This window comes from Geotrypetes seraphini, chromosome 13, assembly GCF_902459505.1.
Source record: "Geotrypetes seraphini chromosome 13, aGeoSer1.1, whole genome shotgun sequence".
Taxonomy (NCBI): domain Eukaryota; kingdom Metazoa; phylum Chordata; class Amphibia; order Gymnophiona; family Dermophiidae; genus Geotrypetes; species Geotrypetes seraphini.
The window spans coordinates 13862887-13878686 of record NC_047096.1 but is presented as its reverse complement, the minus strand read 5'-3'; the positions used below and the strand labels follow the sequence as shown (position 1 = coordinate 13878686).

At 42.8% G+C, this 15800-nt stretch overlaps 1 protein-coding gene across 6 annotated transcripts in view; it reads left to right on the top strand.

Annotated features, from left to right (window-relative positions):
* The first annotated feature begins 6370 nt into the window (after window positions 1-6370).
* SCUBE3 (signal peptide, CUB domain and EGF like domain containing 3) overlaps window positions 6371-15800 on the top strand; it is a 247118-nt gene continuing 237688 nt past the window's right edge. For all 6 annotated transcript variants that reach the window (XM_033919102.1, XM_033919097.1, XM_033919101.1 and 3 more), the window contains exon 1: window positions 6371-6733. In XM_033919102.1, the coding sequence (XP_033774993.1) occupies window positions 6649-6733 (85 nt within the window). In that variant the 5' untranslated portion in view covers window positions 6371-6648. The remainder of the gene's footprint in view (window positions 6734-15800) is intronic.

Here is a 15800-nt window from a genome sequence, read left to right as displayed (position 1 = left end):
TTCTGGCTCTAATAGCCTCTTTCACTTCACTTTTTAACCATACCAGCTCTTGTTTCAACTTCTTTCCATCTTTGCTGAGAAGTGGAATACATCTGGTCTGGGCTTCCATGATGGTATTACAGTCCTAATCTTTGCAACTGATCCTTTCAGCTTCTTTTTTAACCATTTTCCTCATTTTATCATAGTCGCCCTTTTGAAAATTAAATGCCTCTACCGTAGATTTCTTTTGTGACGTCATTCCTGGTATCAGCACAAATTTGATCACATTATGATCCCTGTTTCCCAGTGGGTCCAACACAATTAACTCCTTTACTGTGCCTTGCATTCCATTAAGGACTAAATCTAAAATAGCTCCCCCTCTTGTCGGTTCCTGGACCAGTTGCTCCAAGAAGCATTCATTTATGACGTCTAGGAATTTTACCTCCCTAGTACTCCCTGATGTAACATTTAACCAGTCAATGTTGGGGTAATCAATCTTCCTTTTCTAACCTCTTACAGCCAACCTCCTAACACAATGAAACTATTGTGTCTTTAAATTTTCAATCTCAGACACTCGTCCTCTAGTCATAGAAACAAAACAATAAAAACAACAATGTTGGGAGAAAAAAGGTCCTCAGATTAGCTTCATGGGCCAAAAATGCTCCCAAAAGTTCTTTCCTACAGTTTTGTTTCCACACAAGCACAAAAGTCCATTTGTGACTATAATAATTTCAGTATTCCTACCATGCACATTAGCACCATGCAGGTCATCAACTGCAACACCAGGCAACAGTAATAAATTCAAAGTTCACCTAGCTTGCTATAATTATGAGCCCTACTCTGTCGGTCATTCAACAGTCCTGTCCTGCAGTGTCTTTTTCCAAACCGTAATGTTCCTTCTCTATAACACCTGCAAAGATCCAACAGGGTCATCCCCATTTCGCCCATCTGGCTTCTTCGAATCTTCTGCATATATAATCTTCCAAAAACGGCTTCAGCAGCAAAAACAAAAAAACAACTCAATGACACCGAGTCAACGTCACGCCAGAAGAAATACTTCCTGCTTAGCGAAGCTCCTCCCCTTCACCGACAGTTATCCAATCACACACTTTCCACTCAGCCGTTCCTATATCCACTTCTCAGAGTTCACTTAAAGGAACGCTGGCCATTTAATGTGGGCATTTCAACCCTGTGGGTGGACTGTTTTCATCGTTGCTCATGTTGCAAGAGTTTCCTCCGCCAGTCTCCACGCCTAGGAGATTTCTGGACCTGCTCCAACACTACACAGCCTAATACATTAAAGTCATGGTGAAACTGAAGGCAATGAGAGACTAGTGGTTCCTCCATTCTCCTAGTATTTATACAGAAGTGATGCTTAAACATTGGCTTTCTCAGCATACGTGAGGTTTGCCCCATGTACAGTAACGGACAAGGACATCATACCAGGTAAATCACCCCCGATGTTAAGCAAAAGGTCTTATCTCGCAAATCATATTGTTTACCTGTTATTTGATGATGGTAAATATCAGTGTCCACCATTATTTCACACACAGAGCATTGCCCACATGCTTTATGACCTTGCAAACTGATGTCTGTAATGGGTCTCTGGGGGATCAACATATTAGGACTTAGCATATCACCTAGACTCTGGTTGCGTTCAAAAGAAAAAGCGATTTTGACATCGGACAGACTAGGATGTCTTTTCAATAATGACAAATGGGACCAGATAATCCACTGAAGCTGTGCAGACAGTCTGGAGTAGCGGGACACAAAGGGTATTGCTTCTAGGGGTTCCTCTGGTACTTTGTATTGGAACAGTCACTCTCTTGAGTTATACAACGCTCTCTTAGAAGCCTTTTTCACAATAGAATCCTGATATCCCCATTGCAAAAATTTGTTATACAGCTCTTTTGATTTTTCCTTGAATTCCCTGTCGGTGCAACAGATATGAGTATATGAGTTAGAAAAGGAAGATTGGTATTGTGAACTGATTCATTCTCCAGAACAAAGGATGGCAATTGAAATCATCCATTATTACGGTATACTGTTGCCCAGTTCCAGCTTTCCTAATCTCTGAAAACATTTTTTCATCCATCTGCTCATTTTGTCCCAGGGGACGGTAGTATAACCCAACCTTTATATTAAGAACATAAGAATAGCCATACTGGGTCAGACCAATGGTCCAGCAAGCCCAGTAGCCCGTTCTCATGGTGGCCAATCCAGGTCCCTAGTACCTGGGCAAAACCCAAGGAGTAGCAACATTCCAGCATCTCAAAGAATAGCCAGATTCTGGAACCCCAATGAGAGCAACATTCCAGAGCTGAGAGTGTGATGTCATAATGCCTCATTGCACAGTGCCTCAGAGCCAACCTCATCAGTGATGTTACAATGGATTAATTGCCCTATACTTGGCTCACATAAGAATAGCCTTACTGGGTCAGACCAATGGTCCAGCAAGCCCAGTAGCCCGTTCTCATGGTGGCCAATCCAGGTCACTAGCCAAAACCCAAGGAGTAGCGATATTCTATGCTACTGATCCAGGGAAAGCAGTGGTTTCCCCCATGTCTTTCTCAATAACAGACTGTGGACTTTTCCTCCAGGAAATTGTCCAAACCTTTCTTAAAACCAGCAATCCGTTCCAGAGCTTAACTAGTGACTTGCCCAAGGTCATAAGGAGCAGCATGGGGTTTGGAACCCAGAACCTCAGAGTGCTGAGGTTGTAGCGCTAACCACTGCACCACATTCTCCTCAAGTACAATATCAGAAGTGAGCCAAGTATAGAACAATGAAGCCATTGTGACATCACTGATGAGGTTGGCTTTTATTGGTGGAATGAGGCATTATGACATCAGGGAAAGAGATTGGGACTTGTATACCACCACACTCAAAGCGGTTTACGTACAGGTACTTCAAGCATTTTCCCCCATCTGTCCCGATGGGCTCACATGGTCTATCTAATGTACCAGGGGCAGTGGAAGATTAAGTGACTTGCCCAGAATCACAAGGAGCAGCACAGGGTTTGAATCCACAATCTTAGGGTGCTGAGGCTGGAGCTCTAACCACTACACCACACAAATCCTGTTAGCAATATAAAGCTAAAAGGGACTGCATGAAGTTATCTAATAAGCAGAACGCTTGTAACACAAAGTTAGTATTATAGATTATATTAACATATGAACATAAGATTTGCTGCTGCTGGGTCAGACCAGTGGTCCATTGTGCCCAGTAGTCCGCTCATGCAGTGGCCCTTAGGTCAAAGACCAGTGCCCTATTTGAGTCTAGCCTTACCTGCGTACGTTCTGGTCCAGCAGGAACTTATCTAACTTTGTCTTGAGTCCCTGGAGGGTGTTTTCCCCTATAACAGCCTCCGGAAGAGCGTTCCATATTTCTACCACTCTCTGGGTGAAGAAGAACTTCCTTACGTTTGTACGGAATCTATCCCCTTTTAACTTTAGAGAGTGTCCTCTCATTCTCCCTACCTTGGAGAGGGTGAACAGTCTCTCTTTCTCTACTAAGTCAATTCTCTTCAATATCTTGAATGTTTCGATCATGGCCCCTCTCAGTCTCCTCTTCTTCAAGGGAGAAGAGTCCCAGTTTCTCTAGCCTCTCATTGTTCGGCAACTCCTCCAGTCCCTTAACCATTTTTGTCGCTCTTCTCTGGACCCTTTCGAATAGTACTATGTCCTTTTTCATGTACGGTGACCAGTGTTCGCAGAACTCCAGGTGGGGGCGCACCATGGCCCGGTACAGCGGCATGATAATCTTCTCCGATCTGTTTGTGATCCCCTTCTTAATCATTCCTAGAATTCTGTTCGCCCTTTTCGCCGCCGCAGCGCATTACGTTGACAGTTTCATTGACTTGTCTACAAGTACTCCCAAGTCTCTTTCATGGGGGCTCTCTCCAAGTACAGCACTGGACATCCTGTATTCGTGCATATGATTTTTGTTACCGACATGCATCACCCTGCACTTATCCATGTTGAACTTCATTTGCCATTTTGTGGCCCATTCCTCGAGTGTGTTATCTTGTTGTAGGTCTTCGCAACAACATATCTGGATGATGTTTCAATACGCATTGAGGTATGTTTTGAGCATTTATATGTTTGTATGTTTTGGATTATTGTAATGTTCTTTACAGTTATTGCAGAGTTTGGCTATTCATTAGATCTTTGGATTGATGAGATGGGATAGTGTTTATAGTTTTATGGATGGTTGCATTGGCTTCCAATAAGGAAGTGTTGGCAATTGATGGTCTCGTATAATCTGACTGATGTATCTGTCCTAAGGCTATCTAACTTCAGTCTTCAAGGGTCACAACCCAATCAGGTTTTTAAGATTTCCCCAATACATGCACATAAGATCTGTTTATATGTACTTCCTCCATTGTATGCAAATAGATCTTATGCCTATTCATTGGAGAAATACTGAAAACCCTACCGGACAAGGTCAAGGTTGGGCATCCCTGATCCAGATCATTGTACCTTAAAGAAGTTTTGGTGCCATATTGTCCAAGAAGGACTTTACAATCTGCAACCAGAAGTTTATTTGAGATCCCTGATTGGAATGACGTGAGGTCTGTCCATTGGAGAAGACAGTCCTTTAGGGTTATTGGAACAGAAGGTTAGAATCGTCTTCCTCAAGTTCTGAGAGACCAACCTTCATTGATGTCATTTAGGAGTTTAAAGACGTTGTTACTTCGGGTCTTCTGGGCCCATCACTGAATGTGTCAAAATTGCATTTTACGTCTTTGCTGTTTTATTTCACGCTTTTACTGCAGTTCTTTTCAGTTGTAAATCATTTTAAGTGGATTTTTTTTTCCCATAATGGTTTAAAATTTTTTACTAATTAATAATCTCACTTAACTGAAGTCATGGTTTGTTTTTTTATTTTTTGTGGGGGTTGGGAATATGTGCGATTAAATTATTGTTTTCATAATTAAAATATAATCTGATAGTTATGCTAATAGGTGTAAACATCTCGGATTAGAAAACAATACCAAATATTTTGATGATTTTTCTTTTAAATGTTCCCTTTTAACCACAATCGGTGTCTTCTGGCCAATTGTCACTGGGAAGAGGGGGGTTTATATGAGCTGTGAAGGTAGCACTATGTAGCCCCAGTGGAGTCTGATTCCAACAACGGAGCTGGAAATCCAAAGAGCTAGGCATGGCTGATGGGCTAAAAGCAAAAATACACCCTCGTAAATATATAGTTTAAAGAAGCAGTGTTACATATACGCCACAGTTTGATCACACTTGAACAAGAAATTATTTTCTCAAAAGCTTGGATTTGATGGAACTCTGGGTTTTTTGTTTTTATTTTCAATCTATCCTATTATGGGGCTCTTTTTCCAAAATGTGCTACAATCTGGGCTTAATGCATTAAACCTAGTAAAAGGACCCCTAAATAAATTTTGGGGTGGATTTTTTTTTTTTTTTTAAAGATCATCATTAGTCTGTTGATCTGATTTTAGGATAAATTGTTTAAAGCAAAATATGCAGATAAATGGAGCATGTGCACATATTTACACCTTCATGACAGGTGTAAATTTGTGGAGAGCATTTGTGCACCAGTGTGTGTGTGTGTGTGTGGGGGGGGGGGGTTATTGCAGGAATTTATTTGATAAAGGTGCCTAAGCCTTTATTAAATAGCCGTTTGGACTTTTCACAAAAGTGCTCTGTTAGAAAATAAATCCAGAGAGCATTTTTGTAACAAGACGATTTCACTTCTGAAATGGAAGAAGCCCCCCTTCTAATTGCTGTGAAACATCTGTTCATCTCAACTGCAGCCACGATTATGCTACAATAAACCTATAGTATTGATTTTTTTAAAAAAATTATTTTTTTTTTAACCAGACAATACTTTCTACCCATCAATCCTGCATTGTAAATTGCAATCATCAGTTACTTTCCATACTTTGGCAACTGGGGTTTTATTTTTTTTTTTTGGGGGGGGGGACAGTACTGCAAGTTTACTTCTGACTATAAGACGCTGGGTGGGGGAAAAGCTGGCGAATATCCGACAATCCCGCTCCAAAGATGCTTCTCTTTCATGCTACAACCGCAAACTGATTTGAGAGGTTTTACAATTCCATAACCCCCCCCCCCCCCTTTAAAAAAAACTGCAAAGGGTGAGTGCAAAGGGTTGTTTGGTCTGGAGGTTGCAAGGAGTTTGCATTGATCCATTGATTGCACATGGTCTCAGCCTGACCTCCTGCTCCCGGAGAAGCCGCTTCCATGGCGACGGGTCCCGTTCCCCCAGCGGCCGATTGTAAATTCCTACAGGCAGGCTGAGGAAAAGGAGAAGCTCACACAGAGGAAGAGAAAAAAAAAACCAGAGGCCAGGGCGTTGCATGGATGCCAGAGGCTCCGCCCCTTTCCCAGGTCCTCAGCCCTGAATCGGTCTCGCGCTTTGTAGAAACTGGAATGAGCTGCGGGGCTTTGCAAGAGGGTCAAAAGCAGCTGCGGGTCGTAGCTCCAGAGAGGGCGGTCGAGTCCCACTCCTCGTTAGGAGCTCAAAGCCCCGACCGGTTCCCCCCCATCATTGCAAGCCTCCGGGAGCGCCTCCACTTTGCAAACTCTTTGCATTCTAGCATTAGCTGTAAAACGCAAGCAACGCGCGCGCCCCCCCCCCTCTCATCCCCCCCCTCCCCGAGCCTAACGTGTTGCAATGGGGGGTTTGGGGATCGCTGGTTTCTGCTTGCTTTTCATCCTCCTGCGCTCTGGCAACAGTCTGGGAAGTAGAGCCAGTCAAGGTAAGAAAAGCCCGGTACCGACTCGTTGGTGCGCTAAGGCGTGTGTCTTGGGTCGTCTTTTGTTCTGCAGTTGTGCGAAATTAAATGCCCACTTCTGCTGACAATGGTGCAGCCCTGTCGTTTGAACTGTATCTGTTTCTAAACAAATATTTCTGAGCCTGATGAAAAGTTTCCCGGCATTAATGGGATGCAACATACGTGTTTACAAACATTTGCAAGTGATAAGAGCTGTTTGGGCAGGAAAGCTTGCAGAGAGAGAGGAAAAAAGAGCCTTAAATTGTTTAGAGGGGATATAAAAATACTTTAAAGCACACACAATTATGTTCCTTTTAATGATGTCCCGAACTTAGAAGGAATTTCAAGGCTGCATTCTTTGTGTTTGATGTGTATTTAATAGAGAAGACTTTATGGGGAAATAGCCAAACTCAAGTGGAAAAGGGAGTTTTATAGGTCAGGGGCCTTCAACAAGCCTCCATGGGAATCTTTTATGTGAACTAGATAGAGAGGAATCGGCATTGTTAGTGTATTTCTTGGTTTAAGTAATTGCAGTAAAATCGTACTATTTATTCATTTCAGTTCTGTGATTATTATTATTTTTTTTTAATCCCGTTCTAGCGAAAAGTAGCCTACAATACCATTAGAGCGACTTCAGGACATTTGCAATAAATAGGGACCAAGAAAATTGTTACCTTTCAGTGGTGAAGGGCTAAACAGATTCCGCCTTGTCCCAATATCTTCTGGAGGTCGAGGCTGGTGGTAGATGAATGGGGAGTTTTGTGTCGATTGGTTCCGTTGATACCAGGGGATAGGTCTGACATCCTTAATTAAGCCTCTTTTATGGGACTGAAAGAGCGGTGGAAGAATTTGAACTTGAGAGTGGTGGGGACCCAGCCATATTTCTCCAGAGACAGAGAGCTCTGGGAAGCAGAAAGGCCCGGGAGACAGGGAAAAGAGAGAGTGGCGGTGTTCAGGGAAGATTAAGAATCTGTCAGAAGCTGAACTTGAAAACATCATCGTTTCTGCTGGATATATCTCTGAATTAGCAAGATGCTGCTTTTGACCACATTCCAGAGGCTAATTGATATATTTAAAGGGTGAGATTTTAAGAAAATAACCTTTGTTGCTATTCCTTGAAGCATTCCATCGGGGGGACAGGAATGAAATCTCTCTGTTTTATTTTCCTTCTGTGAAAGTTTCTTGGGAATTGTCAACAGGGAATCCTCAAGACTTCGTGGGCAGACACGTCCCATGGGAAGCCACCTCTACACATGGAGGCGGTTTAGCTCAGTATTACGGGTTTGCTTTGATTTTAATAAACACATCCATCGTGGGGCAGTTCATGTCGACTGATTTACAACGTTGAATTATGCTGGAAGTTTAGTCTAAAAGAAATAAATAGACTGGGTGTAAGTGGTGCTTGAAGATCAACTTCGGAGAGGAGCCCGTCTGATGGACTGTTTGGGAATGTTGGCCTTGTTTTGAGCGTCGGGAAGGGCACAGCCAAATCGCCTACAAAAGCAGACTTTCGCCCTCGAGAGCAAGTGAAGTGCTCCGAGACCCTGTAATTTTGGCAATTCTGACGTGACTTCTGGAGGAGACAATATACTGCGGATGGTCATGAAGAAATTATAGCGTAGATAAGTTGGAATACTTTATTCGCTGCCCTCTTGTCGCCGCATTGATTTATTTCTTGCGTTCCTTTCTCGTATCTACTTGTTCTGCTTTTTATACTCTGAGGGCTCCTTTACTAAGGTGCGTTAGGGCTAAACCTTAACGCCAGCATTGATCTGGCGTTAGTTCTAGAAGTGTAGCGTGCGGTAATTTCCTGCATGCGCTAAAAATGCTAGCGCACCTTAGAAAAGTAGGAGTCCCGAATGTTCTAGGAAATTTTTAAACTGTTTACTGCAGAGTCTAACAGGAAGAAACTTCAAACTTAACCCCCCCCCCTTTTTTTTTTTTTTTTTTAAATAAAACTGTGCAAGAGGTTTCTAGTGCTCAGAGTTCCTTTGAGCAGTGCAGAGCATTCAGTGAACCGGCCGGTTTTGTAAAGGAGGGGAGGGGGAGGATACAATTTTCAGAGGGAAGCTATCCTGGTGGTTTCCCTTTGAAAATTGTCCATGTACCGTATACCTGTGGATGGTGCTTGTGGTTTTCTGTAGGAAGAGTCTTTATGGGGAAACCCCCCCCCCCAAAAAAAAAAAAGTAGATTTGTAAGTCCAAACTATGTGTTACATTTTTCTGCATTTCCCAAACACCCCCACAGGCCCACCTTCCTGTGTTGTAGAAGTGTGGACAATATCCTGTTTCCAACAGCGGCCAACCCAGGTCCCAAGTACCAGGCAGAAACTCAAAGAGCAGCAACATTCCAGAGCTGAGATTGTGATGTCACAAAGCCTCATTCTACCAATGCCTAAGAGCTAAACTCATCAGTGATGTCACAATGGCTTGACTGTCCTATACTTTGCTCACATTTTTTTAAACCCTGCTAAGCTAACTGATTTCACCACATTCTCCGGCAACAAATTTCAGAGTTTAATTACACATGCAAAGAAATATTGTTTTTCCAGTTTGTTTTAAATCTGCTACTTAGTAGCTTCATCGCATGTCCCCTAGTCCTAGCGTTTCTGTATAGGATGAACAAGCGATTCACATCTACCCTTTCCACTCCACTCATTATTTTAGAGACCTCTTTATCATATTGCCCCTGAGCCATCTCTTCTCCAAGCTGAAGAACCCTAGCCCCGGAAGCCTTTCTTCATACGGATGTCATCCCAAACCTTTTATCATTTTTGCCAATTTGTTTTGGTAAATGGTTTTCAAGTTTACCTTCTTTGTGCCATCAATTAGTGATTTAAGCTGAGTAAAAAGAACAAGTATTGTAGAAACCTGTAGGACCCCCGTATAATAAGGGCTTAGGGACCAAGATATCTGACCATGCTGTCAGTGAATCCAGTCGGGTTTTCAGGATTTCCCCAATGAATAGGCATGAGATCTATTAGCATACAATGAAAGCAGTGCATGCAAATAGATCTCATGCATATTCATGGGGGAAATCCTGAAAACCCGACCGGATGCGGACCTCGAGGAGGGACTTTGACACCCCTGTTATATGGGGACTACAGTGGCAATTAGAGCAGTGTGCTGGGAAGCCAGGATTCAAAACATGCCGTGGTTTCCTGCGATCATTTAACCCTTCATTGCCTCAGGTATAAACTTAGGGGCCCTTTTACTAAGATGCGTCAAAAATGGCCTAATGTGGGATGCCATAAAACATTAGTTTTGCCATATGGGTGAGCAGTAATTATTTTGTGTATTTTTATGAGGCGGGTCAGCAACAGAGAGTGGGCACCGCTGCGCCATAACCAGTTAGCGCCAGTGGCGTTGTGAGGGTGGGAGGCTCCCGGCGCCTCCCCCGCCCTCCTCTCTGCTCTCCAAATCCACACGCTCCTTCCCCGTGTGCGCCACTTCCCTTCCCCCCCCATCTCTGTAACGTTCCTGGCATGCGCAGCAACCCCCGAGCTGCTGTCGCGCCAGCGTCGGCTCTGCCTCTGACGTTACTTCTTAGGCGCGGGTCCAGGACACGGCATCGGAGGAAGAGTCGACAGTGGCGTGACAGCAGCTCAGGGGGGTTAGGGAAGGGGGAAGGGAAGCGACGGGCACATGCGGCAGTGGGGAGGCAGGGAAGGAGCAGGGGACAGAGAGGAGGATGGGTGCCTGTGCCCTCACCAAGATGGCACCCAGGGCAGACTGCCCCCCACCCACCCCTTACTACACCACTGGTTAGTGCATCTACATTACTGCACACTAACCAGTTAGCACTCCATAATAGGTGGTATGAAGTGCTCTTCATGTAATTTTTAAAAATGGCCCTGCCCTGATGGTAACATTAGCATTAATAGAAACCCCCCCCCCCAGAAAATTTAGAGGTTTATGGCCATAGTAAAAAAAAATAAAAAAAAATGGCCTTGCTGCTTGGGAAAGACTCAAATAAGGGCGTGTTAAGGCCAAGTCTTACCACATCTTAGTAAAAAAAAAAAAAAAAGACCCCTTAATGTGTAAGCTCTCTGGGGACAGGAAAATACTTCCTGTACATTAATGTAACTCTCCTTAAACTATTGAGAAAGGTGTGATGCATTCCTAAAACACTCCCAGATAAACTAATGTAATTTTGAAAGTTTGTTGTACTATCGCCGTCTTCCTCTGCAAACCGCTCTGAACTATTTGTGGTATTGTGGTATATAAAAATAAAGTTGTTGTTATTATTAAACCCCTTTGCAAACCTTCTTTTTGGTAAAGGAACCCTATCGTAATATGCACAGTGCTCTCTAATGCACAGGCCACAAAGTCCTCCCTTGTGGCCCTCAGGCAATTGGCTGAAATGTCACTACTGCTACTTATCCTTTGTATAGCATTGCCAGATGCATGCGGCGCTGGATATTACATTAACCGTGTGAGAGACAGTCCCTGCTCGATAGAGCTTACAATCTAATCGGAGAGACAAACAGTACAATTGGGGTGGGAGATTAAAGAGGGAGTGACAAATAGATATGGGTACTTTATAGGTGGGATGGAGTTACGAGCCCTGGCATAGTAAGGGGGGTTCAGAGGGGCGTAGGCACCTGTCCTCTTGTCCGCCCCCCTCCCCCGCCGCACGCATGTATGCCCTTTCCCTACTCTTCCTTCGCACCTCTTTAATTTTTCCTGTGTGAGCAGCATTAAAAATGAGCTGTCGCCTCTCTCTGATGTCACTTCCGGGCCCTGCACCTAGGAAGTGATGTCAGAGGGATAACCGACACGACGCAGGCAGCAAGCTTGTACTGTTTTCTCACCTAGAAAATTAAAAAGGTTCAAGGAAGGGAAAGGGAGCACATGCGCAGCAGTGGGGGGGGGGGGAGCGGGAAAGAGTTGGGGGGGGAAGGGCGAGGAAGGGGCGCCTCTTACCCTCGCTACACCACTGGTTACATTATAAGCAGCCTTGAAAAAGTGGGATTTTAGCTTGGGATTTGAACACTGCCAGCGAAAGAGCTTCACGTACTGACTTGGGTAGTCTGTTCCAGGCCGATGGTGCAGCAAGATAGAAGGGATGGAGTCTGGAGTTGGCAGTAGAGAAAAAGGGTACAGTTGAGAGACTTACCCGATATACAAGAGTTCCCAGGGTGGAAAATAGGAGGAGATAAGAGAGGAGAGATACTGAGGAGCTGCAGAGTGAATGCACTTATAGGTCAATAAGAGGAGTTTGAACTGTATGCGGAAGTGGAACCTACGGAGTGACTTGAGGAGAGAGGGGACATGAACATAATAGCCTTACTGGGTCAGACCAATGGTCCATCAAGCCTGTTCTCAAGATGGCCAATCCAGGTCACTAGTACCTGGCCAAAACCCAAGGAGTAGCAACATTCCATTCAGAACCCCAAGGAGTAGTAAGATTCCGGAATCCCAGAGTAACAAGATTCTAGAATCCCCAGAGTAGCAACATTCCATGCTACTGATCCAGGGCAAGCAGTCGCTTCCCCCATGAGCTTTTCCTTAGTAACCTTGGAGATATGTAGAGGGTAATTTTGTTCTTTAAGTACTCTGGCCCATTTTCTTTATGGACCTTGAAAATCAGACATAGTAATCAAGTGATTTGCTTACCCTGAAGTCTTTCTTCTGCTTGTTACCCATTACTATCTCACCTCCATCTTCCTCCCAAATATAATGCTGCACTTTGCTTTCAAATCTAGCTGCCAGACACTTGGCCATTTCTTACATTTTCATAGATTACTCATTTGTCTGCTTCCTCAATGATGTCTCTTCTACTGCAAACTCTAGTATCACCTGCAAAAAGGCAAACTTTGTGGGTACATTTTTACAAAAGAGAGAGTTTCAATTGTCAAAGGACATGTTCTCTTTTCGGAGGCCCGTCCGGGTGACTGAACGGATGTTTTTTATAAAAATCAACTGTTTGTCCGGATTTTCGAAGAGCACCAAACTCGGGGACGTGTCTGGAATGCCTCTGAGCATGTGCAGATGTGACGTGATGACATCACCACATCACATCCGTGCATGCTTGGAGGCTCTCCAGACATGGCCCCGAGCTGGAGGAAAGCGAGAAGAGCTTTGTGTTGGGGCGGGGCTGGGGTGAAACAAGGAGGAACTGAGAGCAGGGCCACATTTCCGATTTTTGGCTCCATGAAATCTGGTCATGCTAACCAGTTAGCACATTGATAGCAGCAAGTGCTAACTGGTTAATGTACAGATACCACGTGACCCACTTACCACCTACAAAATGGGTGGTGGTAACTATCTCATTGAATTGGTTATACTAAGAGCACTATTTATTTATTCATTCATTCCATTTTCTATACCGTTCTCCCCAGGGAGCTCAGAATAGTTTACAAGAATTTATTACCCCGGTGCGTTTGCAAAAATTAGATAGCTCCAAGTCTAATAGATGTTGGCACTGTCATCTTGAAGCTGGAACATTGGATCATTTATTGTTTTTTTGCCCTTTAATATATAATTTTTGGAAATCTATTTGGAGTCAAATTAATAATTTACTTGAAAATCCGGTGGCACTTTCATATGATATGATATTATTTGGAACTTCAATGAGGAAAAAAAGTCAAATATCTAATAAAAACAATAAGGTGTTTTTTTTTTTTTAATTCTTTATTTATTTGATTATTCATTACAATACCTTAGTAACAAACATTCATGAATGAACACAATAAATGCAAATGTAAATTCCATATAAGGAACAACAAAATATATAAGGAAATTAATCAACCATGTCCTAGTCCACATTATCGCTGATCGCCAGTGTTTTAAATTAAAACATCAAATCAAATCTATCTGTCTACAATCTAGGAACAGGCTAATGGCATTTATATGTATTATACATCATCCTCCAAAGGTAAAATCATAATTGGAAATTAAACTTTCAGCAAAGGTTTCTCTTTAATAAAATCTTCCAACTGGACTGGATCAAAAAACACATATTTATCACTTCCATACGAAATCAGGCATTTGCATGGAAATTTCAAAAAGAAAGTAGCTCCAACTGCCAAACAATAAGTTTTTACTCATAATGACAGGAGTTGCTATTCAGCAAATTCCGAGGAATTGGTAAAATTATGATAAAGTTATAGTTTTTGGTGGGATTCATTGTGCCATATTTTTAAAATGGAGAAAATAATAGCTGTCCAACAAGGAAGTTATAAAAAGTTTATGGAGGTCTGGGAGCCATTAACAAATTATTGTAAGGATTAATTATAATTGAGTAATTAATAATTTATTTTTCTCTTTTGATTATGAAGTATACGGGGGGGAGGATTTTATATGTATAAAATTATATGATTATATTGGAAGAAGGATGGGAGGGCAAAGTTATAGTTTGATTTCAGTGAATGTATGATTAATAAGTATTATTATAGTGTATATGATTGTATAATGAATTACTTGTTGAAAGTTTTAAAATGAATAAAGAAATTTTTAAAAAAAATGTATTCAAGTACTCAAGATTGTTCCCTGTCTGTCCTGGCAGACTCACAATCTATCTAATGTACCTGGGGCGATGGGGGGATTAAGTGACTTGCCCAGGGTCACAAGGAGCAGCATGGATTTGAACCCACAACTCCAGGGTGCTGAGGCTGTAGCTTTAACCGCTGTACCACTCTAGAAATCAAAATGTAGTCAAAGGGAGCCAAGAAAAGGACAATCACGCTATTGTGACATCACTGATGAGGTTGGCTGTTAGGCATTGGTGGAATGAGGCATTATGATGTCACAATACCAGCTGATTATCAGAGGCTGAAGCTTTTCACACTATTTATTCAATTTTCTATACTGTTCTTCCAAGGGAGCTCAGAATGGTTCACATGAATTTATTCAGGTACTCAAGCATTTTTCCCTGTCTGTCACAATCTATCTAATGTACCTGGGGCGATGGGGGGATTAAGTGACTTGCCCAGGGTCACAAGGAGCAGCGTGGGTTTGAACCCACAACCTCAGGGTGCTGAGGCTGTAGCTTTAACCGCTGTACCACTCTAGAAATCAAAATGTAGCAAAAGTGAGCCAATCAAGTCATTGTGACATCACTGATCAAGTTGGCTTTTAGGCATTGGTGGAATAAGGCATTATGACATCACAATGCCAGCTGAATGGCCCGCACTGCTCCCGACGCTCATAGGATCTCTATGAGCGTCGGAAGCAGCGCAGGCCATTTCAGCAGGGCTCCCCGCGTTACAAACTGCTAACACAGTTTCGTAAAAGGAGGCCCTTGTTTCCTTTTCTTTATTGTCCTTGTGAAATGTACATATGAAAATTGATTTAAAAAAAAAAAAAAGTTCTTCATGCACGGGACAGACCCACATAAGGACGTATTACGGCGGCATTTTCCCACAGCATAGTAAATTGTATGCAGTTTTTATTTTCCTCTTATACCACATCACAGGTTCGAGGTGAATCACGATAAGAATAACAAATCTAATACCGGAAGATTACAAATAGAATCCATAATTTAACATCACCATTTTTGACAGCCTATCTTAAATTTACAATAATCAGTTAGAACAATATTCCCCTCCCCCATTTTACAAACCCGTGATAGCAGTTTTTAGCGCAGGCCGGCACGCTGAATGCTCGGTGATGAATGTTGCCGACACTCGTAGAGTTCCTATGAGCGTCGGGAGCAGCGCAGAGCATTCGGTGCTCCGGCCTGCGCTAAAAAGCGCTATCGCAGTTTTGTAAAAGGGGGTGGGATAAAGAAAACCCACGTTTAGTCATCATAACACAGCCATATTCAATTGAGAACAAAATATTTTGGGAATAAAATTCTCTTGAATGGAACTTTTCTCGTGTGAGAGAAGGAAAAGAGATGGCGGCAGGGGTAAAAGTGAATCGATTTTTCATTATTTTTTAAAAAGTGCAAAGACCAGGGGTCACTCAATGAAATTGCAAAGAAATATTTAAAAGAGTAGGAGGAAATATTTTTTAACTCCAAGAATAGTTAAGGTCTGGAACCCAATGCCAGAGGACTTGGTAACAGTGATTAGCATAGCTAGGTTCCATTTGGGCAAGTTTCTGG